At 35.4% G+C, this 25,824-nt stretch overlaps 1 protein-coding gene across 2 annotated transcripts in view; it reads left to right on the forward strand.

Moving 5' to 3' along the window:
• The window catches only part of EPHA6 (EPH receptor A6), a 955,335-nt gene that overhangs the window by 159,115 nt on the left and 770,396 nt on the right, over positions 1 to 25,824 (forward strand). For both annotated transcript variants that reach the window (XM_010380442.2, XM_030938295.1), the window contains exon 3: positions 4,026 to 4,689. In XM_010380442.2, the coding sequence (XP_010378744.1) occupies positions 4,026 to 4,689 (664 nt within the window). The remainder of the gene's footprint in view (positions 1 to 4,025; positions 4,690 to 25,824) is intronic.

The following is a 25,824-nucleotide window of genomic DNA, read 5'->3' on the forward strand; positions in this document are numbered from 1 at the left end:
AAAGTATCTTTACAAAGTAGACTGATGCTATATATTTTAAGTTTGATCTAATTTAAATAATGGAACTGTAGGCTATTATCTTAAATGAAACAACTGAGACACAGAAAGACAAATACTGTATGTTCTCATTTATAAGTGGGAGCTAAATAATGTGTACATGTAGGTCTACACTGTGGAATAACAGTGGAGGCTTGGAAAGGTGAAAGGGTAAAAAGGGGGGTGGGTGATGAAAAATTACTTAATGGTGCAATGTACTTTATTCCGGCAATGGGTACACTAAAGCCCTGACTTCACCAATATGCAATATATTAGTGTAACATGTAGTAGTAATTATGGTAATATGTATTATATATATTTATACAAGTAAAAAAAAATTTATCATTTAAAAATATTTAGGCATGTGGTATGTGAGCTGCCATACTCATATTCTTATCTTGGGATCTCTACTTTTTAGAGACCCTATTTATTTTAACACTTGAAATTATAACTAAAAAGTTAAAATTGACCCTTTGAACAGCATGGAGATTGACCTATGTGTTATTGAAATCCATGTATAACATTTGACTGTCCAGAAAATTTAACTGCTAGTAGTCTACTGTTGATCAGAAGCCTTATTGATAACATAAACAGTTGATTAACACATAGTTTGTATGTTATATATTATACATACTGTATTCTTAAAGTAAGCTAGAGAAAATGTTATTAAGAAAATCATAGCTGGGCATGCTGACTTATGCCTGTAATTCCAGAAATTTGAGAGGCCAAAGCAGGTAGATCACCTGAGCTCAGGAGTTTGAGACCAGCCTGGGCAACATGGCAAAATCCGATCTCTACCAAAAATACAAAAAATTAGCTGGGTGTGGTGGTGCATGCCTTGTAGTCCCAGCTACTTTGGAAGCTGAGGTGAAAGAATTTCTTGAGCCTGGGACATGGAGGTTGCAGTGAGCTGAAATTGCACCACTTTGCTTCAACCTGGGTAACAGAGTGAGACCTTATCTCAGAAAAAGAAAAGAAAATCGTAAGGAAGAGAAAATATATTTACTATTCATTAAATGGAAATGGACGATCATAAAGTGGCCTTCATCCTTGTTGTCTTTATGTTGAGTAGGCTGAAGAGTAGGGTAAAGTAGAAGGGTTGGTCTTGCTGTCTCAGAGGTGGCAGAGACTGAAGAAAATTCACTTGTAAGTGGACCTGCATAGTTTAAACCTGTGTTCCGGGGTCTTTATATATAAATGCAGTATTTCCAAAAGGAAAAGTATGCCTGAAATGTGATATGATTTCTATATCTACTGATGTTATATTTTATGGCAAATTTCATAGGCATTTAGATCTATATCAATTTTGAATTTACATTCTTGTTTTAGGGAATCATCCAAATTTGTATATCTAATATAACTTTCTATATTATTGAATAAGATGAAATTTACCAATTATGTCTGTTTTGACTGTTTTGGTACCTAAATCTAATTCTAATTTATTTTATTTTAAGTAAAAGAAGAAATATTATTTTTCATCAAACATCACAAACTTAGTGTAAAACAATATGCATCATTTTGCCATGTATTTATGCACTGTATTTGAGAAGACTCACATTTCCAAATATCTGTGTATATTTTCGTACTTCTATATTTCTTGGTTTATATCGGTTCTGATTAGAGAATACATGCATTTTTTTCACTTCAGACCCTTCTCTCCTTCTGAACATCTCCCCAACTGAATGTATTTGTAAATAAGGAAATGTTCTAATTTCATAAATGATATTTTCAAAGTTTTTCATATTTGAGTTAAAGTTAATCTCATCTTTTCAGAGTTGATTTTTTGATGAACATGGTTAACGCTTTCTATTAATATGAAGCAATGTAGCCTGAAGATACTAATTAAAGCAGCATTTACTGGGAATATAGTTATTTACTCCTATATGGGAGAGTAAAGTATGTAGTATAGACATTAATAATAATGTATATGCATTCCCTGATAAATGAAATGAACTCTAATTATAAATGTATTCAAAATAAAAATCATCATTGGATGAGTACATGCTCTCCTATAGGTAAAATACTTAGATTTTTAGACATTGATTTTGACAGTTTAAAAGTATATCATATTTTTTACTATTCTCTTGGTTTACAGCTACATTTAGAATGATTGTATTGTGGTTCCAATGAGCTGTGACAGTGCTGGTTTGCCTTTAAGTGTCCTCAGAGTAATGTAAGATCCATTACACATTAGGATGAAAGACATTTAGATGGGAAATCTCATGTATATTCCCTTGAGATTATTGAATCACCCCTGATAAAAAATGTGTGTATTTTGTAAAATTAAATATACAGTTGAAAGGAACTTATTGTTTTCTCTGGAAAATGCCCTCTGGATTTCAAGCAAGGAACTTGCAAAAATATTTTTTTGGATAAAATATTGTGTTTAAGTTTGCATGATGGATAATATGAATTATTCTAGAAATGTACAGTAGTTAATTAAAAGTACTTTGTGTCATAATGGTCCTATATACAGAGGAAAGTAGGCATTCTCTTAGAAAGTATACTAATGAAATTCAACTGGCCTTGATTTAGTAACTCTCTATAGCCAGTTAAAATGAGAAACTGCAAACAGAATATGTTAAATAATCTTATTATAAATAACTGAAGTATGTTATCAATGAATAGAACCCTTATTCACCCTTATTCACTATAGCAAACCATTTGTCATTTTCAGTATACTCAAATAGAAATGATAAATTATGATGACTAGCATGTGTTCCCAAACATGCTATAAGGTTACCTGAATGTTTTTCATGTATTGAAAATGATCAATTATAACTATACAAATAAAATGGAGTTATAATCTAAATTTACAGTATAGAAGTTTGTAACATTAAATGAATAAATATTGATAATCTAAACTGCTTTCAGGGTACTCAGATATTTTTATTAAATCTCTTAAAAACAGACAAAGTCTTTGCATGCAATCAAGTGGCAAACTGCTTGTACATAAACATACAGAAGTGAAAATAATCCAGTGATCTAGCTCAGAGTAAAAGCCAAAGGACTTAAAATGCTTAATAAAGACTTTTGGTTTGGCTGCTCTCTGACCCTCTGTTCTTAGTACTTAATGTGCTTTCAGTGCCCACTTATGCTGTTCCTCAAATATACCTACACACTCCTGCCTCAGGTTATTTGTATTTACTGCTTCCTCTTTGCAAGTTTCATTGTCTCATGTCTAAGTCAATGCTTAAATGTCACTACCTCAGTAAGCCTTTTCTAGACACCCACTTAAAATTATAACCCTCTTCTTAATCTCCTTGCCCCATTTTTCCCCATTGTACTTTCTACCATATTATATAGTTTTACTCATTTCTACTTTTTAATTGTCTCTCTTCCTTCTAAAGTAAGCTTTATAAAGGCAGACAGTTTTAGTTCACCTTGTTAATTGCTGTATTTCCAGTGTCCAGGGTATGGGAGTGCCTGATAAATATTGAATAAGTCTAAGGCCTTATCTATGTCTGTTTTCTATTTAAATGGTCATGTAAATATTTAATTGAATATTGGCAAAGAAAACAGAACACAATTTGTGGCAAATTGTATATGAGGAAAGATGGGAAACCCAAAGTGCATTTTTTATATATTTAATTGTTTTGATAAGATAATGGATGCTATTTAATGTTCTTATAGTATGCCAGGAACTGTCTGAAGTGCTGTACGTGTATTTATCTAATTTATACCTTACAACAACCCTGTGAAACAGGTACTATTATCAGCTCCTTTACAGTTGAGGAAACTAGATATTAAATAAAGTTGTCATGCAATTCATGTGTAAGAAGACAAGACAGGACAGCTGATTCTAGAACCCGTACTTTTAACCAAAGGCTCACGGTTAAAATGCTGTTCCATTGTTGCTTTGAATAGCTTCATTTGTATCCTTTTAACTCTTTTTTATTTTGGTAAAACGAAAAAAAAATTGTAGGTAATCATTTCTGTTTAATCACTGTAGTTTAAAATCACTTAATGACTTTTTCCCCTTTTTGCAGTGGGATGCCATCACTGAAATGGATGAACATAATAGGCCCATTCACACATACCAGGTATGTAATGTAATGGAACCAAACCAAAACAACTGGCTTCGTACAAACTGGATCTCCCGTGATGCAGCACAGAAAATTTACGTGGAAATGAAATTCACATTGAGGGATTGTAACAGCATCCCATGGGTCTTGGGGACTTGCAAAGAAACATTTAATCTGTTTTATATGGAATCAGATGAGTCCCACGGAATTAAATTCAAGCCAAACCAGTATACAAAGATCGACACAATTGCTGCTGATGAGAGTTTTACCCAGATGGATTTGGGTGATCGCATCCTCAAACTCAACACTGAAATTCGTGAGGTGGGGCCTATAGAAAGGAAAGGATTTTATCTGGCTTTTCAAGACATTGGGGCATGCATTGCCCTGGTTTCAGTCCGTGTTTTCTACAAGAAGTGCCCCTTCACTGTTCGTAACTTGGCCATGTTTCCTGATACCATTCCAAGGGTTGATTCCTCCTCTTTGGTTGAAGTACGGGGTTCTTGTGTGAAGAGTGCTGAAGAGCGTGACACTCCTAAACTGTATTGTGGAGCTGATGGAGACTGGCTGGTTCCTCTTGGAAGATGCATCTGCAGTACAGGATATGAAGAAATTGAGGGTTCTTGCCATGGTAAGAAACAAACATTTAAATAATTTATCTTGCATTTAAATGATTTTTAAAAAGTTTTATTTTTTGAATTAACAAATAGTAATTATACATACTCATGGGTATGTAGTAATGTTTTGATACATATAATGTATACTGATCAAAGTAGTTAATATATCCATCATCTCACTGATCTTTTCAAAATGATGATTTATTAAAAGTAAATGTTATACATTTATTTCAAATAATACATTTTTGAGTGTTATACCTGATAATAAATTGCGAAAGAAATTGATTCATATTAACTATAAAAAAATTGCTGTAGTTTTTCTCCTGGAAAGGTATATGAAAGTGTGCCAAAATGCTTTCAGTAAAGTAGTTAAACAATATGAATTGCTGTAACTACCTAATTTTTATAAAGGAAAGCAGCATCAACAACAGCAACAAGAAGCAATTCAAAATAGTGATTTCCCTGGTGTTCACATTTTTATGGTTTATAGAAATATGAAATTTAAAGACAGTCAGCAGTAATTATTTCTATCATATTGAATTATAATACTTGAATTGTATTTAAATAGAATTATATTTAAATAAAAGGAGTTCATGTATATTTTATTTCAAAAATATATAAGCTAGTTTATACGGGTGTTATGTATGATGTTGGTGGTTGAATATTGACCTGATCAGAGCTTAATTAATCCTTTGGTATTATTACATAGAATTTTCCACCGTATAACACATTAGCTTTTCATTTTAATAGTAGTATTTGTGTAACATGTAATTGTCAGGAAATATTAACATCACACAATGCTAGTTAGGTTTGGAACTATTCCTTTCACATTGTTATAACAATGAAGTAACTATTATTTTCAAGATGAAACATTTTTCACTTTTTATGTAATTCATTTTATGAAGGCTTATTTACCTAATAAGTATATACATTCAAAATTTTTATATGCCCCCCAATAAAGAGCATACATTTGAATATGTTTAGCTTTAGGACTCATAATCAGAACACAAATATACAAATAAAATTATTTCATGGTAAATAGTAATATACTGGAGATATTTCCCTCTCAATGAAAGCTTCTTAAGAGGGTATTTTCTATAGCACCAGCTTGAATTTATTGATTTCTTTGTTGATGTTATATTCACATTCATTAAAAAGGATGAGAATAAAAAAGAAAAACATATCTGTATGCACATAAGAGTTATGGATAATATATGTGAAGTTTTAAAGGTTTTATCCGTTTATAAAACACTTGGGTTCTTGACTCTTGAAAATTTCACTGGAGCTGCCAGTGATGATTATGTTTTGTAACTGGAGAATATTAATATTTGCATGAGAAGTCTATAGTATATATTTTACAAAGCATGAATCAGCTTTCCTATGCTTTTAATCATTAAACTATGTTTCATTCAAGTTTATTAATACACATTATCATTATAGTTTATCAAAATTTTGTTCACTTATAACAAGGATTTATAACAGAGAAAAATTAAACCATAAATGATCCTGGAGGTAGGATCTAAAGATATTTTACATTGGAAAGTGCATGTATTAGTTTGTTATACTGACTTTCTGAGACTGGTTATTTATGAAGGAAAGAGGTTTAAATGGCTCACAGTTCTTCAGGCTTAACAGGAAGCACTGCTGGAACGCCTCAGGAAACTTACAATCATGACAGAAAGCGAAGGGGAAGCATGCATGCATTACCCTGGCAGAGGAAGAGAGAGGGAAAGGGGGAAATGCCACACACTTTCAAACAACCAGATCTCAGGAGAACTCACTCTCACAAGAACAGCAAAAAGGAAGTTGACCTCCATGATTCAATCACTTCCCACTAGGCCCCTCCCCCAGAATTTCAAGATGAGATTTGGATGGGGACACAGAGACAAACCGTATCAGTGCACTAAAGAAAAATTTATACCTATGGATAATTATCCAGTTAAGTGGAGAAGACAATAAGATCTAAGGATAAAATGTATTGCACAGAGAAACCGTGTAGTTTTTTGATACAGGCATGCAATATGTGTAATAATCACATCAGTTTTGCCGTATTTTACATTAGATAGAAGTTAGCCATTACTTGATAAAAATAATAGTTTTTTAAATATTTGACGACTTATTCAATCTAAGAATTTGTGTGATTTGCTATTACTAAATATTTGTATTCCTTTATGGCATTTACCACAGAATTAAAATACCAACCATGATGTCTACATATTTTTTTACTTAATATGCTTGGTGTGAAATTTTATTCTTATTTATATGCCTTAAAATTTCTTCTGTGATTTGGCAAAGATAGTTTTGGACAAATGTTAAGCAGCATCTGTTTATATAGAGCTTCTACTTGTGTATATTTATGGCTTGTTATCTTTATTATCCTTTATCGAATTGCAGAAACATGAGGGAGTCAGTACAGAACAGTTGTTCGTCATCTTGTAGTGGATGGCAGAAATTGGAAGGATTAAGTTTGAATTCTATATCTATGGCTTACAAACCTCAAAATCAGGTGTTTTTTTAAATTTATAAAGTAGTGATTATAGTCACCTAAAAATAAAATACATGTAAAACTATTAAAAACAAGCAACATGCCTGATTCTAGTTAAATATAATGAATTGCTATTTACAAACAAAAGAAATGTCAGAGTGGATGTAGAGACTACATTATTTTAAAGATACATATAGTGCACTACCACCAGTGTTCATTTTAGAGTACTTACTTTTATGTGTTCTTGATGTTGCATGTTGCCCCTTTCTTTCCTCTGATGAGAATTTTATCATTGCTTTTATTGCCATCTATTCATAACTTATCTCACAAAAAATATCTGAATTACATGTAATCAAAAGGTCGAACTAATTCAAACTTATATGAGAAAGATGTAGTATGAGTAGAAATGTGACCACATACATAATAGGAAAAGAACAAATGAGTGTATCATTATTTTTCTTCTCATCTATTCTGTGAAAACAATTAATTAATCTACACTATTTTTTTGTTTTTTTTTTTTGTTTTTTTTTTTAGAAACAGGGCCTTATTCTGTCACCCAGGCTGGAGTGCAATGGTGTGAGCATAGCTCTTTGCAACCTTGAACTCCTAGGCTCAAGCGATTCTCCTGCCTTGGCCTCCCAAAGTGCTGTGATTGCAGGGGTGAGCCACTGCTTCCAGCCCCAAATTATTGATATTTTTGAGCATTTATTGTTTCTTAATCACTTTCTTAAGTGGTAGAGATAAATATAAATAAGGCATATGTTTCTGTTATCCATTGCTATGAGAGAAAACAGCCCAAAATGTATTGGCTTAAAACCACAATGATTTATTATATTTCAGGGCTCAGCTAGGTAGTTCTGCTTAATGTGCAATAAACAGCCATCACTCATGTAGCTGAATTCCACTGGGAGCTTTGTCTTGAGTTGGAATGTCCAAGATAGCCCCTCATCTTCCAGGGCCTTTCTCTATGTGGCCTCTCCTCATTTAGTATCTGTCCCAAGCTTTGCCAGAGTGTAGTTGCTGGCTTAAGAGGGAGTTTATTCACATAACCATCTGTAAAACGAGTATCTGAGGAGACAGCACAAGACTGAATACCTGAAAGTATATTTATAGGGGACTGCCACCATGGCAATATATTATTTTACAGTCTACTCTCTGGATTCTCCTGATTAATGTCCCTTCGGCATGCACAAAACCCCACACCCTCCCAAAGATTTATCTCGTTAGGACATCATGTTGAAGTCCAAAATAGCATGTTGAAATCAGTTCCAGATTCAAATGAAGTTTCATTGCTAAAATCCCTGTTGATCTGCAGAACTAAGAACCTAAAAGTAAGTTATTGTTCCCTACACACACAACACACATAGAACAGGGGCAGGATAATTGGAAAATAGTCTCCCGTTCCAAAAGGCAGGGAACACAACAGTCACTGGTCTATTGTGATTGTAAAGTGTAACTGGTGTTTTCAAGGTCCCTGACTACAGGGGCAGAGAATGTTTTTTGATTAGAGCCCAGTTCTGCTCCTTGTGATTGGTTCCCTGTGTCTTTTGGCTTTCTTACTAGTATCTTGCCCCTGCCCTCTTAGTCATCTACTCTTTTTATAAGAATTGCCCACGTGCTAGTTGCTAGTTTCAACAGTTGTCTGGAAACCTCTTTAATTTGATCAACAACATTATGAAGTGCTTTTTCTCTCTTCCAAGCGATCACGGGCAGGATTATTGCCAATTGCTCATCACATAACGTGTATTGACCTTTTAGTATCCCCATTAACAATTTCTTTACTGATCTTCCAGCCTCTACTCAGTCTCCATGCTATTCTTCAGCCTCTACCATCTGTTCAATCCCAAAGCAAATATCACAGGTTTTAACTTTTTGTTATGGCAACACACATATCTTGTACAAATTATTTGCTTATAGTTTCTACAATCTGGAAATCCAGATTTGGTTCACTGGGTCATTCTTTTCCTGTCTTAGCTGAGGTCACTCATGCAACTGCAGTTATTTGGAGGTTTAACAAAGCTGCGTGTCTAAGATGGCTTCACTCATGTATAATACTTCATCTGTTATGTTTGAGGTAACGTTGTATACCGTCTAAATCCTGGTAACAATTTTAGTATGTTTTATTTCAGGAAATTATTCTGTTTTGTTTTGTTTTGTTTTGTTTTTCTTTCTGTTATATCAACTAGAAGGAGTTACTCACCTTAGCATTCAAGGAATTGTTCATTTTGACCTTGTCCTGTTCTTTCGTAACCTCAGCAAAATTCTGTCCACTATTCTGATTTTTACAACTTTTGAACAATCCGTGTGTTTTTGTATCTCTTACCTTTTTTCATATTTTACCTAGCTGCTTCTGCACCCTTTTCTTCTTTTCCTGTGATGAAATTTTATTTATTCTTCAAGACCTAACACAAATGTCATCATGCCCCTGGGTCTTCACAAAGTTAATATCACCCTCCTCTGTATACAATTTGTGCTGATTATTCGTGTATCTGTTTCACTAGGGCTGTCCCATAAAAGAAGCGTACTTAAAAATCACATGATGTGAATGGTCACAAAGCACTGAGGAGTTAAAAGTGCAGCCTGTTGGTGCTCCTGTGGAATGCTATGTTTCTTCTCATTTCTGTGAAATAGGTAAATTTTCTTGAGGGAGAGTTGTTGTATTTTAGATCTGGAAGGTCTTAGAAAATATTTTTATCCATCATTTTATGAATCAGGACACTAAATTACTAAGAACAGAATTTAATTTCCTGGGGCCACACAGTAGTAACTAATGGTAGATTGAGAACAAAGCCCAGATATGTCTCAATCTGGCCTTTGTGTGTTTCCCTTCCACCTATCCCCCATTCCTTTTTTTTTTTTTTTTTTTTAAGACAGTCTCGCTCTGTCACCAGGCTGGAGTGCAGTGGCGCGATCTCAGCTCACTGCAACCTCTGCCTCCTGGGTTTAAGGGATTCTCGTGCCTCAGCCTCCCGAGTAACTGAGATTTGTTGGTCAGGATGGTCTCAATCTCCTGACCTCCTGATCTGCCTACCTCAGCCTCCCAAAGTGCTGGGATTACAGGTGTGAGCCACCGCTCCTGGCGCCCCCATTCTTTCTCACTCTTTCATTTCCTCATTCTAGACATCCATGCCCTCACTTTGATACTTTAATGTTTCCTGCCTACCAGACCCAAAGCACAGGAGCCCTAAGTTTCTCATTATTAATTAGGCCTGCTCTGCCTTCTACTTCTCTTCAGGAGTCCAATGTGGACACTGTTGGAGCAGGATTTAAGCATCACTTTTGAAATTCATGCTTCTGAGGATGATGAAAAGGTATATAGATATGATTTCATCTGAAACTTTGCTTTTAGAGATGATAAACAGGAAAAATTACAGTGAGGCTTTAGGGATTTTCATAATTTGCTTGAATGAATTTGAGAACTCTTGGTCAGCTATGCAACTAAGGTACAATAAGCTGATTTAAAATAGAATAAATCTATATCTAGTCATACTCCATATCTAATGAATGATGTATATTTATTTGCATTTTAATAACTTGTTATGATATTTTATCCTAAAAGTTGTACAACTGAATGTTTGAATTTTTGATTCTTTTTTGCATAATATTATTAAGGCATACCTATATCCAAATTCTAGAAGCACAAAAAAGAGTGGTAGACTCTTACTCTTGCTGTATGAACCAGGCTTAACTAGATAGAAAGATTATATTAACATGTTTGCTAAAATTTAAAAGCAAACACAAATAATTTGGGTTGCTTTATTATACATCGTAAGTAGTATTTTAGTCTTCTTTCAAATCTCAACTGATATTTCATAACTGTTTTAATTTTATTTCATAGGTTCATAATTAAGACTGTCTTATTGGGCATGTTGATGTTAGAGATTTAACATTGTTTTAATTTATTCTACTTAATGTCAGACTTTTCTAAGGTTTTCAATTTAAAAATAACATTGATTTGCAAAGTATTATGCTAATTTACATCAAATGGTCTTTCAGTTTATATGTCTAAGACTATTTTAGCACTGTGGAAGAAATAATTGGAAACAACATGCAAAATTGAATGCAATTTTTGTTTAGTTATATGAGTTCTGAAGTGGCATGAATCCCTAATAAGCTCCTCTTAAACATTAATTTAGGATAAATCTCATTAAGGTAGTGGTACTTGTGCTTAGAGATATTAGTTTATGTTTAAAATTTTAGACCTGCTGAGAATATACATATATATATACATATACATATATAGCAATAATGCCTTCTTTAAGCCTGTATCACTCAGTATAACTTAACAAAATAATATTTGTCTATGGAAATGAAAATTGTGAAACACCAGGCATAATTAAAAACCTTTCTTCTGCCTAGAAATGTGCTTTAAATTTTTTTTTTCTAGTAGTACATTAAAATTCAGAAGAAAAGGATGGTGGCAATTCTCGGACCATTGCATTCTTGTTCACAGAGGTGAATGGGATATATGGGGCCTTTTGTGACATTGTATTGATTTGATCTCTTGAAGAGTGTTGTTATTAAGGCTGCATGGCGTAGTCCTCTGCTGCAGTTCAGAAACATTTATGCTGTGTGTGTATGATCTTCTGTCTAATCATGTTATCAGAGATGACTGTGCAAGCAGAGAGCATAAAGAAATTTGAGATACCGGGATTTGCTGGCATTAAATAAGGGGGTTTGAGGATATGATGAAAAGCTGAAAGGTAAGATTGGGATCAGAAAAAAAAAAGGCCGATTTATTGGCCCAGGTAGTATTTTCACTTTCTAAAGGTTCTCACACACTAAATATAAACTCTTATATTATAACCTTCAATTCCAAACAAAGCTTTTTCATGAAGCAATTCCAGACTTTCATCTATCTTGAGAAGAATATGAAATCAAGAAGTCTGAGAAGTCTAAAAATAGAAGGTATTATTTCCAAGCAAGAAAGGGTAAAGTTGAATAATTACAGGCATACCTCAGACATATTTCAGGTTCAGTTCCAGACCATAGCAATAAAGCAAATATCGCAGTAACGCAAGTCACATGAATATTTTCATTTTCCAGTGAATATAAAAGTTATATTTACACTGTATTATTGTCTATTAGGTTTACAATAGCATTGTATCTAAAAACAATGTACATGCTTAATTTAAAAACACCATATTGCTAAAAAATTGCTAACGATAATCTGAGCCTTCAGGAAGTCAATCATTTTGCTGGTGGAGAATCATGCCTCGATATTGATGGTTGCTGACAGATTAGGGTGGCAGTTGCTGAAAGTTTTGGTACCTGTGGCAATTTCTTAAGATAACACAGCAATGAAATTAGCCACATCAGTTGACTCTTTCATGAAAGATGGCTCTGTAGCATGCTAGATGCTTGATATCATTTTACCCAGAGTAGAGCTTTCAAAATTGGAGTCAGTCCCATCAAACCCTGCTGCTGCTTTGTCTACTAAGTTGAAATAACGTAAATATTTTGCTGTCATTTCAGCAATGTGCACAGTGTCTTTACTGGGAATAGATTCTCTCTCAAGAAACCACTTTCTTTGCTCATCCATGAAGGGCAACTCCTGATGTTTTCAAGTTTTATCATGACATTGCAGCAATTCATTTGTATCTTGTCTCTGCTTCTGCTTTTTCTCTTGCTATATCCACAACATCTGCAGTTATTTTCTGCATTGAAGTCTTGCACCCCTCAACGTCATCCTTGAGGGTAGGTATTAATTTCTTCCAAACTCCTGTGATTGTTGATTCTGTTTTACCTCCTCCCATGAATCGTAGATGTTCTTAATGATATCTACAGTGTTGAGTTCTTTGCAGAGTATTTTCAATTTACTTTGCCTAGATCCATTGGAGGGATCGCTATGGCAGCTGTAGCCTTAGAAAATATATTTCTTAAGTCATAAAACTTGAAAGTTGACATTTCTCTATGATTGATGGACTGCAGAATGGATGTTGTGCTAGCAGATGTGAAAACAACATTACTCTTCCTGTGTATCTCCATCAGAGATTTTGGGTGACCAGGTGCATCATCAGTGATCAGTACTATTTTGAAAGCAATCTTACTTTCTGAGCAGTAGGTCTCAACAGCAGGCTTAAAATTCTCCATAAACCATGCTGTGAACAGATGGACTGTCATCAAACTTTGTTGTTCCATTTATAGAGCATGGGCAGAGTAGATTTACCATAATTCTTACTGGATTTAGGATTTTCAGAATATAAATGGGCATTGACTTCCACTTAAACTCACAAGCTGCATTAGGTCCTAACAAGAGATCCAGGCTATACTTTGAAGCTTTGATGCCAGGCAGTGACTTCCCCTTTCTAGTTACAAAAGTAATACATGGCATCTTCTTCCGCTATAGGATTGTTACATCTACATTGAAACCCTAAGTGTGGCCACCTTCATCAAAGATTTTAGCTAGGTCTTCTGGATAACTCACTGCAGCTTCTATATCATCAGCACTTGCTGCTTTACCTTGCATTATCTTATAAAGATGGCTTTTGTCCTTAAACCTTGTGAACCAACTGCTGTTGGCTTCCAATTTTTACTTTGCAGCTTCCTCCCCTCACTCAGCCTTCATGGAATTAAAGAGATTTAGGGTCTTATTCTGGATTAGGCTGTGGCTTAAGGGAATGTTATGACTGCTTTGACCTTCTGTCCAGATCACTGAAACTCCTTATCAACAATAAGGCTGCTTTGTTTTGTTATTCATGTGTTCACTGGAGTAGCACTTTTTATTCCTTGAATAACTTGTTATTTGCAATCACAACTTGGCTAACTCTGGTGCAAGAAGCTTAGTTTTCACCTATCTCAGCTTTCAAGGCATTCCTCACTAAGTTTAATCATTTCTAGCTTTTGATTTTAAGTAAGAGAAGTGTATCTCTTCTTTTCACTTGACAATTTAGAGGTCATTGTAGAGTTATTGGCTTAATTTCAATATTGTTGTGTCTCAGAGACCCAAAGAGACAGAGAGAGAAGAGAGAATGGCCAGTGAGTGGAGCAGCTGAAACACACCATATTTATTTATTAAGTTTTCTGACTTATGTATGGTTTATGGTACACCCCCCAAAAAGAGTAGGGACATTGAAAATCACCAATCATACAAAAGTAACATAAAAAATCATTGATAATATCTGTTATGGTTACCTATGATATAGGATCTGCATTACATGTAATAAGGATGTAAAAGTTTGAAATATTGCTAGAATTACCAAAATTACCAAAATCTGATACGGAGACAGAAAGTGAGCACACACTTTTGGAAAAATGGCACAATAGCCTGGCTTGATGCAAGGTTGCCACAGACCTTCTGCTTTTAGAAAATGCAGTATCTGCAAAGTGCAGTAAAGTTGAATAAAACAAGACATGCCTATATATTATAGTTTGTTCTTTGTCATGATTTATAAAAGAGGTTAAAATGCAAACCTACTTGAAATTATAATTTTAGCAAATTATTTACACATATTTAATATCAAGTTTAGTCCATATTTTATTCTGCTAACTTGAAGACTTTATATTCCTATAGGGATGTACTAATTTAAAAAGTCAAATTTATAGGCCGGGCGCGGTGGCTCAAGCCTGTAATCCCAGCACTTTGGGAGGCCGAGACAGGTGGATCACGAGGTCAGGAGATCGAGACCATCCTGGCTAACACAGTGAAACTCCGTCTCTACTAAAAAATACAAAAATCTAGCCGGGCGAGGTGGTGGGCGCCTGTAGTCCCAGCTACTCGGGAGGCTGAGGCAGGAGAATGGCGTAAACCCGGGAGGCAGAGCTTGCAGTGAGCTGAGATCCGGCCACTGCACTGCACTCCCGCCCGGGCGACAGAGCGAGACTCCGTCTCAAAAAAAAAAAAAAAAAAAAAAAGACAAATTTATGTAAATAAATGTACACAACATTTCTATGGGAGAATAAATTTATTCACTATCTCTGTACTCTTTCCAGACATTACTTTCCATGTTACCCACTGAAATGCCTCCTTTTCATGTGAATTCTGCCTAGACTTTTAATTCTACCTTTTAAACGAGTGAAATTAATATGTGTGTGTGTATATATATATATTTTTTTCAAAAGTTGGATGCATCAATATATAGTAACAGTTTTTGTACCTTTCATTTTGTTTATCATTATCTCCTTTCTTTTGGGTTCAAAAGTATGTCTTTTGGTAGTTCTTTTGATAATGTTCTATGAGCAGTTAAGATTTTTATTTAATGGGTATTTAAGAATAGCTTTTCTTTCTGTCCTTCTTCATTGATTGTTTATTTGGATGTAGAATACAAGATGATGATGATTTTAATTCAACATTCTGAAGATGTTATTTTCCCGTCTATGAGAATCTATTATTGCTAATGATCTGCCGACAATTTAATTGTCATTTGTTGGGAGATTATGTATAAAATCTATATTTTTGGTTTTTAGTTATATCTGATGTGTCTGGATGTGGGTTTTTTTACTGCTTTTCATTCTGTGTTTTTAACCTGAGAAAGAGAGAAACAGAGAAATAGAAATAGAGAGAGATTGCTTTCTTTTATTCTGTATTTCTAGAATTTTTATTAAATGTGTTTGTTGGAAACTTTCAATTTATCCTCTCTGTCTTTAAAATAATTTTTTGAATATTTAAATATTTAAATCTCAGCAATAATTTCCAGGTTTAGAATTTTCACTTTGACTATGCCTAATTAAGAGTTTACCTCATCTATTGAGATATCTTTATCTTCACTAGTTTTAGTTGTTAATTTTTTCATTCTTACTTTTTGTTTCATTTTTGCCTACTTTGTTACATAATTTTCTTCCTCCTTTATGGAAGTTATTTTAGTCTTGATATATTTTAAAGTCCCATTCTAATTGATTTGGATCAAATTAATCTGAGTGTTTAGTGTGTTGCCTACATTTCTGAGCATTTAGGTCTATCATGTACTTTGGAACTGTTGTAGGCTGACTTATCTGAAAATTTCGTATTTTGCTGTCTGATTTCTGTTACTGTGTCATTAGTTTTTTTATTTGAAAGGTTTGTGATTATACCAACCCAGTTCCCTAGGCCTTAAATAGAGAAAATTTAAGGGGCCTAATAAATTTCCCAAAGAATTCAAGGTAGTATTCCTGGTTGACAGGTAGTTCTGCTTCATGCATTAATTCAGGGATCCAGACTTCTTGCCTTTAGTGAAGCAGACATCTCTTAAAGCCTTGTAGTTGTCTGTATCCAGCTCAGAGATTAGAGACTTACAATGATAACTAGTTACCAGAAGTTTGAAAGTATTTATGTAAAATACATGATTCCTCAAATAATGTATGAATTGTTAGTGCAGAAGGTTTACCACAAATGTTCCCTGTTGCTATTTTTAGTTTCTATATGAAAATAATCACACTTTCTTCAAAATAGTTGAATACTATTTATTTCTATATAAAGAGAATAAGGTTTGAATTTATAAAAATAACTGTTTAATTTGGCATACTTAGTTCGGTTTATATCTGGTTTTATGAAACACACACATATATATACAAACACACATGCACATATATATATATAAATACTTTCAAATTGTTTTTAAGATATCTTGTTGTCTTTTATAAGAAAATCATCCCAGGGGTGGACATAAAGTCTGATACACCTTATGGTGTTATTGGAGGACATTCTTAATATTTTTGAGTCCTTTGAGATACTAACTTACAAAAATGTAAGAAATTACTGGTGTTCTCAGTTATTCATGTGATCTTTTTAGGAAATAATCCTTTTTGTACTCAGTTTTTTCTTCCTTTTGACATGTGATACTATCAATTGAAAATTTGACTTTTATAAATAGTTCTCCATTATGATATTATGAAAACTTCTGGTAACGAGTTCTCGTTTTTAATCTGAAATTACTACAAACTTTTTTTAGAATGAGTATCAATCAATCAATCAATATTATTACTGGAAATGGTAGTCTCAGTTTTACATTGAACTGTAGTGTAGTTGTAAATTTAAAGTGATGGAGATGTGCAGTTTCAAGTCACTGTATACGAGGATTCTCAGCATGGAAAGAAGCATGCCGTACCAACAATAGATGGGAATTTTGGGGCCACAAAAACAAGCTCTGCTTTTCTGCAACCGTGGACAGAAAAAAGCATGATTTATTCCCATTATTGGACAGTATCAAAAGTGACTGCCATAAAAAGTGATGAAAACTTCTTGAAAGATGGAAACACTCTTCTGTTGGACAGAGATAAACAACTATTGTCTTGGATAGAATTCTTTAACTAGGATTATAGTATCTTTGGTCTTTTTAAAAATAAATGACTCATATTCTAATTTCTCTGTTTTATTCTATTCTTTTTTAAAAATTAACTACTGTTCAGGATTGGTTATTTTTTACCCCTTCATAATTAAGGAGCCTATATTCTTTATCTCCATGTTTACAATTAAATATTTTTAATAAAATTAAATGTAAAAATTGTGTTAATTTGTAAAATGTTGAAGATTCTCTATTAATTTAATAATTGCATTATGACCAGGAGGACTTTCCTCTAATTTTATGTGGGTGCATTTATATATAGATTGCTATTATGAACTAATTCACCATGGAGATGTAGTATTAATATTATATGTATATAATTTTTAAAATTACCCTATAAAATAAATAGCATACATTACTTATGTAAATATTTTTTATTCATGAGGGTTGTTTGTTTTTCAAAAATTCTCTTTCATCTATTGAGGGGACCATAAAATTTTTCTATTTATCTATTCATGAGATGTGTTATAATAGTATATTTCCTTAGATGACCAATCTATGGTTTAATAAAGTTAAGTTATTTGGCCTTGATGGGTTGTTACCTTAATGTTGAATTCTATGTATTTTCTTTAATTTATTAAAAATTGGGATGAGGAGATTTTGTTGAATGCTATGAAGTATAAATATGTTTTGAGTGACATAAAGAATATAACAGTTATATGTACTATGTTCTTGGATGGGAATTGTAAACAAGTCAGACTCAAAATTCTTACTGTTTTTGCTACTTTGAATTCAGCAAAAATGGTACTCGTTTTTGTATAAAATAACAAGTGCATTGCAATATAAAGGAATATTTAAAAAGAACAATAAAGTAGAAGAATATTCCTGGCAGATATTAAAATGTATTTGAAGGAATATATTTAAAATGTATGGTATTAACTTCCAAAGATACATATTCATCAATGTTACCAAGAAAAGAGGTTAAAAATAGACTAAATTACATGAAGTAGTAAAACAATGGTGAAATTAAGATTATTAATTACTGGGAAGAATAGACAGATTGTTTAATGTCATCGTTATGTTGTAGGGGTTGATATTGGGGAGGAGAAGCAACACTAATTTGGGCATACGGCAAGTATTGCAAGTTCTTTCTTTTCTTTTCTCTTGTCTTCTTTTCTTTTCTTTTTCTTTCTTTTTTTTTTTTTTTTTTTTTTTTTTTTTTTTTGAGACAGAGTTTCACTGTTGTCACCCAGGCTGGAGTGCAATGATGAAATCTCAGTTCACTCCAACCTCTGCCTCCTGGGTTCAAGTGATTCTCCTGCCTCAGCCTCCCAAGTAGCCACCATGCCCAGCTAATTTTTATATTTTTAGTGGAGACAAGGTTTTGCCATGTTGGCCAGGCCGCTGTCGAACTCCTGACCTTAGGTGATCTGTCCGCCTTGGCCTCCCAAAGTGCTGGGACTACAGACCAGTTTCTTAACTAAGCCCCAGAAGAGTCACCCTCACAATTAAATGTGAGTTGAATGTTGGAAATTAACATCCATTGTACCTTAGTGGAGAGATCTATTTGGGGAAAAGAGAATTCCCACAGAGTTTCTTGTTGCTTTAAAATGAAGCGTAAGGTAAAGTTATAACAAAATGAGGCTTACTTGTAGGATACAAATTAGGATTTTCATGAAAATTTATAACTGTAATGAAGCAGTAACTTTTTAAAAATGATTTGCTTTCCTATTTCTTTTTTTCTTTATTTCTTAAAAAAAAAAGGAGGGGGGATACATGTGCAGAAGTGCAGGTTTGTTACATAAGTATATTTGTGCCATCGTGGCTTGCTGCACCTATTGACCCATCTTCTAAATTCCTTCCCCTCACCCCCCCACCCCACAACAGGCCCCAGTGTGTGATGTTCCCCTCCCTGTGTCCATGTGTTCTCAATGTTCAACCCCCACTTATGAGTGAGAACATGCAGTGCTTGGTTTTCTGTTCCTATGTTAGTATGCTGAGGATGAGAGCTTCCAGCTTCATCCATGCCCCTGCAAAGGACAAGATCTCATTCCTTTTTATGGCTGCATAATATTCCATGGTGTGTATACGTACCGCATTTCTTTTATCCAGTCTATCACTGATGGGCATTTGGTTTGTTTCCATGTCTTTGCTATTGTAAATAGTGCTGCAATAAACATATGCATGCATGTGTCTTTTTTTTTTTTTTTTTTTTTTTTTTTTTGAGACGGAGTCTTGCTCTGTCACCCGGGCTGGAGTGCGGTGGCCGGATCTCAGCTCACTGCAAGCTCCACCTCCCGGGTTTACGCCATTCTCCTGCCTCAGCCTCCCGAGTAGCTGGGACTACAGGCGCCCGCCACCTCGCCCAGCTAGTTTTTTGTATTTTTAGTAGAGACGGGGTTTCACCGTGTTAGCCAGGATGGTCTCGATCTCCTGACCTCGTGATCCGCCCGTCTCAGCCTCCCAAAGTGCTGGGATTACAGGCTTGAGCCACCGCGCCCGGCTGCATGTGTCTTTATAGTAGAATGATTTATATTCCTTTGGGTGTATACCCAGTAATGGTATTACTGAGTCAAATGGTATTTCTGGTTCTAGATCCTTGAGGAATCGCTATATGTCTTCCGTAATGGTTGAACTAATTTACATTCACACCAACAGTGTAAAAGCATTCCTGTTTCTCCACAACCTCACCAGCAACTATTGTTTCTTGACTTTTTAATAATCGCCATTCTGACTGGCATGAGAAGGTATCGCATTGCGGTTTTGATGTACATTTCTCTGATGATCAGTGCTGTTGAGTTTTTTTCATATTTTTATTGACAACATAAATTTCTTCTTTTGAGAAATGTCTGTTTATGTCCCATGCCCACTTTTTGATGGCGTTGTTTGTCTTTTTCTTGTAAATATGTTTAAGTTCCTTGTAAATTCTGGATATTAGACATTTGTCAGATGAGTAAACTGCCAAAATTTTCTCCCATTCTGTAAGTTTCCCATTCACTCTGATGATAGTTTATTTTGCTGTTCAGAAGCTCTTTAGATTAATTAGATCCCATTAATCAATTCTGGCTTTTGTTGCCATTGCTTTTGGCATTTTTGTCATGAAGTCTTTGCCAATGCCTAGGTCCTGAATGGTATTGCCTAGGTTTTCTTATAGGTTTTTATGGTTTTTGGTTTTACCTTTAAGTCTTTAATCCATTTTGAGTTAATTTTTTTCTAAGGTGTAAGAAAGGGGTCTAGTTTCAGTTTTCTGCATATGACTACTCAGTTTTCCCAGCACCATTTAATGAATAGGAGATCCTTTCTCCATTGCTTGTTTTTGTCAGGTTTGTCAAAGATCAGATGAGTGTAGGTGTGTGGTGTTATTTCTGAGGTCTCGGTTCAGATCCACTGGTCTATATGTCTGTTTTGGCATCAGTACCATGCTGTTTTGGTTACTGTAGTCTTGTAGTACAGTTTGAAGTCAGGTAGTGTGATACCTCCAGCTTTGTTCTTTTTGCTTAAGATTGTTTTGGCTATACCAGGTCTTCTTTGATTCCATATGAAATTTAAGATAGTATTTTTTTCTAATTTTGTGAAGAATACCAATGGCAGTCTGATGGGAATAGCATTGAATCTATGAATTACTTTGGGCAGTATGGCCATTTTCATACTATTGAATCTTCCTATCCATGAGGATGGAATGTTTTTCCATTTGTTTATGTTCTCTCTTATTTCCTTGAGCAGTGGTTTGTAGTTCACCTTGAAGAGGTCCTTCATATCCCTTACTAGCTGTATTCCTAGGTATATTATTCTCTTTGTAGCGATTGTGAATGGGAGTTGATTCACGATTTGACTCTCTGCTTGCCTATTGTTGATGTAAAGGAATGCTTGTGAGTTTTGCACATTGATTTTATATTCTGAGACTTGGCTGAAGTCGCTTATCAGTTCAAGAGGTTTTTGGGCTGAGATGGGGTTTTCTAAATGTGAAATCGTGTGGTCTACAAACACAGACAACTTGACTTCCTCCCTTTTTATTTGAATACTCTTTATTTCTTTCCCTTGCCTGATTGCCCTGGCTATAACTTCCAATACTATGTTGAATAGGTGTGGTGAGAGAGGGCATCCTTGTCTTGTGCTAGTTTTCGAAGGAATGCTTCCAGCTTTTGCCCATTCGATATGATATTGGCTATGAGTTTGTCATAAATAGCTCTTATTATTTTGACATATGTTCCATCAATACATAGATTTTTTAGAGTTTTTAACATGAAGGGATGTTGAATTTTACCGAAGGCCTTTTCTGCATCTATTGAAATAATTATGTGGTTTTTGTCTTTGGTTCTGTTTATGTGATAGATTATATTTATTGATTTGGGTATATTGAACCAGCCTTGCATCCCAGGGATGAAGCTGACTTGATCGTGGTGGATCAAGTTTGTTAATGTGCTGCTGGATTCAGTTTGCCAGTATTTTACTGAGGATTTTTGCAAGAGTGTTCATCAGGGATATTGGCCTGAAGTTTTGTTTTTTGTTGTGTCTCTTCCCGGTTTTGGTATCAGGATGATGTTGGCTTCATAAAATGAGTTACGGAGGAGTTCCTCCTTTTCAGTTGTTTTGAATAATTTCAGAAGGAATGGTCCCAGTTCATCTTTGTATTTCTGGTAGAGTTCAGATGTGAATCCATCTGATCCTGGGCTTTTTTTTTTTTTGGTTGGTGCACTATTGATTACTGCCTCAATTTAAGCACTTGTTTTTAGTCTATTTAGGGATTCAGCTTCTTCCTGGTTTAGTCTTAGTAGGGTGTATATGTCCAGTAAGTTATCCATTTCTACTAGATTTTCTAGTTTATTTACATAGAGATGCTTATAGTATTCTCCGATGGTGGTTTGTATTTCTGTGGGGTCAGTGGTGACATCCCCTGTATCATTTTTTTTGTGTGTCCATTTGATTCTTCTCTGTCTTCTTCTTTGTTAGTCTGGCTAGCAGTCTATCTATTTCATTAATTTTTTCAAAAAAACAGCTCCTGGATTCGTTGATTTTTTTGGAATGTTTTTCGTGTCTCTATTTCCTTCAATTCTTCTCTGATCTTAGTTATTTCTTGTTTTCTGTTAGCTTTTGGATTAGTTTGCTCTTTTCTCTCTAGCGCTTTTAATTTTGATTTTAAGGTGTTGATTCAAGATCTTTCTAGCTTTCTGATGTGGGCATTTAGTGCTATAAATTTCCCTCTTAACACTGTTGTAGCTGTGTCCCAGAAATTCTAGTATGTCATCTCTTTGTTCTCATTGGTTTCAAAGAACTTGATTTCTGCCTTAATTTCATTATTTACCCAGGAGTCATTCAGGAGCATGTTGTTCAATTTCCATTGAATTGAGTGGTTTTGAGTGAGTTTCTTAATCCTGAGTTCTAATTTGATTGCACTTTGATCTGAGAGACTGTTTGTTATGATTTCAGTTCTGCATTTGCTGAGGAGTGTTTTACTTCCAATTATGTGGTCGATTTTAGAATAAGTGCCAAGTGGCACTGAGAAGAATATATATTCTGTTGTTTTGGGGTAGTGAGTTCTGTAGATGTCTATTAGTTCCACTTGATCCAGAGCTGAGTTCAAGTCCTAAATATCTTGTTAATTTTCTGTCTTGTTCATCTATCTTGTACCAACAGTGGGGTGTTAAAGTTTTCCACTATTATTGTGTGGGAGTCTACGTGTCTTTGTAGGTGTCTAAGAACTTGTTTTATGAATCTGCATCCTCTTGTATTGGCTGCATATATATATTCAGAATAGTTATCTCTTCTTGTTGAATTGTTGCCTTTACCATTATGTAATACCCTTCTTTGTCTTTTTTGATCTTTTTTGGTTTAAAGTCTGTTTTATCAGAGATTAGGATTGCGATCCCTGCTTTTTCTTTTTTCTTATTTTTTTTTTTTTTTTTTTTTTTTGCTTTCCATTTGCTTGGTAAACTTTCCTGCATCCCTTTATTTAACCGAATCGCCAGTCTGTGTCTTTTAATTGGGGCATTTAGCCCATTTACATTTAAGGTTAGTATCATTATGTATGAATTTGATACTGTCATCATGATGCTATTTGGTTATTTTGTACACTAGTTGATGCAGTTTCTTCACAGTGTCATTGGTCTTTATATTTTGGTGTGTTTTTGCAGTGACTGGTACCGGTTTTTCCTTTCCATATTTAGTGCTTCTTTCAGGAGTTCTCACAGGGCAGACCTGGTGGTAACGAAATCCCTGAGCATTTGTTTGTCTGTAAAGGGTTTTATTTCTCCTTTGCTTAAGAAACATAGTTTGACTGGATATGAAGTTCTTGATTGAAAATTCTTTTCTTTAAGAATGTTGTATATAGGCCCCCCACTCTCTTCTTGCTTATAGGGTTTCTGCTGAGAAGTCTGCTGTTAGTCTGATGGGCTTCCCTTTGTAGGTGACCTGGCATTTCTCTCTGGTTGGCGTTAACAGGTTTTTCATCATTTTGACCTTGGAGAATCTGATGATTACATGTCTTGTGGATTATCTTCTTGTGGAGTATCTTAATGGTGTTCTCTATATTTTCTGAATTTGCATGTTGGTCTGTCTTGCTAGGTTGAATAAGTTCTCCTGGATAATATCCTGAAGTGTGTTTTCCAGCTCATTTCCATTCTCCCTGTCTCCTTCTGGTACTCTGATCAATCATAGGTTTGGTATTTTTATGAAGTCACATTTTTTTTTGGAGGCTTCGTTCATTCTTTTTCATTTTTCTCTATTCTTGTCTGCATGTCTTATTTCAGTAAGGTGGTCTTCAAACTCTGATAACCTTTCTTCCGCTTGGTCAATTTGGCTGTTGATACTTGTGTATGCTTCACATAGTTCTTGTGCTATGTTTTTCAGCCCCATCAGGTTGTTTTATGTTTAAGGTACATAAACTGGTTATTATAGTTAGCAGTTCCTCTATCGTTTTATCAGGTTCTTAGCTTCTTTGCATTGGGTTAGAATATGCTCTTTTAGCTCATCAAAGTTTTTTATTACCCATCTCCTGAAGTGCTACTTCTGTCAATTTATCCATCTTATCCTCCATCCAGTTCTGTGCCCTTGATGGAGAGAGGCTGTAATCATTTGGTTGAGAAGAGGCACTCTGGCCTTTTGGTCTTCAGCATTTTTGCATTGATTCTCATCTTCGTAAATTTGTGTAGTTTCGGTCTTTGAGGCTGCTGACCCTTGGATGGGTTTTTTTTATGGGGGCCCTCTTGTTATTATTGTTGATGATTATGCTCTTGTTGTCCCTTTATGTTTGTTTGGTTTTCTTTCAATAGTCAGGTCCCTCTTCTGTAGGGCTATTGCAGTTTGCTGGGGGTTCACTTCATGCCTTATTCATCTGATTTGCTCCCCTGCCTGGAGATATCACTCAAGGAGTCTGGAGAGCAGCAAAGATGGGTGCCTCCTCCTTCTTTTGGCACCTATGACCTTGAGGGTCACCAACCTGATATCAGTAGGATCACTCCTGTATAGGGTATCTGACAACCCAGTTCGGTGGCATGGGGAGCAGGACTCGTTTAATGAAGCACTTTGTACCTTGGTGGAGAAGGTATGTTTTGCTGGAGGGAAACCTTCACAGTGTCATTGTGTGACACAGCCAAGTGACACTTCACACTTCATAGTGTGACACAGTGTCACACTAGTCTGGGCTGCCTGGATTCCTCAGAACTACCAAGAGGAAAGGTTAAGTCTGCTGGTCTGCAGAGACTGTGGCCACCTCTTCCCCTAGGGGGCTCAGGCCCAGGGAGATCCAAATTCTGTCTCTGATCCTCTGGCTGGAGTCATTGGAGATCCTACAGGGAAGTCCTGCCCACTGAGGAAGGATGGGTCCCGGTAAGACCTTAAGAGGCATTCTGGCTGCAGCCTGCCACAGCCGGTGTGTTGGGCTGTGGGGACAATTCTTGGGACCAAGCAGTCCAGCCTGCCTGACTCTAGCAGGGGAAAAAGTAGCCTGGAGCTATAGAAATGGGTGCTGCCCTTCCCCCATCCAGGGAGCTTAGTGTGGCAGGCAGTTGCCAGTCCCAGTGCTGGTTGCTGCCCCTCTGTCAAGGAGCTCAAAGGGTTTAGACAGCAGGCAGCTGCAGATGGTGCTGGTCGCCCCTCCCTACAGGAGTTTGGTAGGCTTAACAGATTCCAGCTGAGAGGCTGTAAGAATCTGCAGATTCCGGGGTTGGGAGGCTAGGCCTTGGTGGCATGGTTTCATGAGTGGGATCTGTTGATCCATGGGTTGCTCAGTTCCACAGAATAAGCACAGTTTCCCTGGCTGGGTAGCATGCTCACTCACCACCTCACTTGGCTGGAGGAAAGCGACTCCCCTTCCCCTTGTGGCTCTCAGGTAGGCGGCTGCACCCCTCTGCTCTTCCTTCTCTCCATGGGCCATGCTAGCCTTCTAGTCAATTTTGATGAGATAACCTGGATACCTTGGTTGCTGTTGAAGGATTCACATGCTTGCTTTCTTTTTTTTTTTTTTTTTG

This window comes from Rhinopithecus roxellana, chromosome 1 (assembly GCF_007565055.1).
Source record: "Rhinopithecus roxellana isolate Shanxi Qingling chromosome 1, ASM756505v1, whole genome shotgun sequence".
NCBI lineage: Eukaryota > Metazoa > Chordata > Mammalia > Primates > Cercopithecidae > Rhinopithecus > Rhinopithecus roxellana.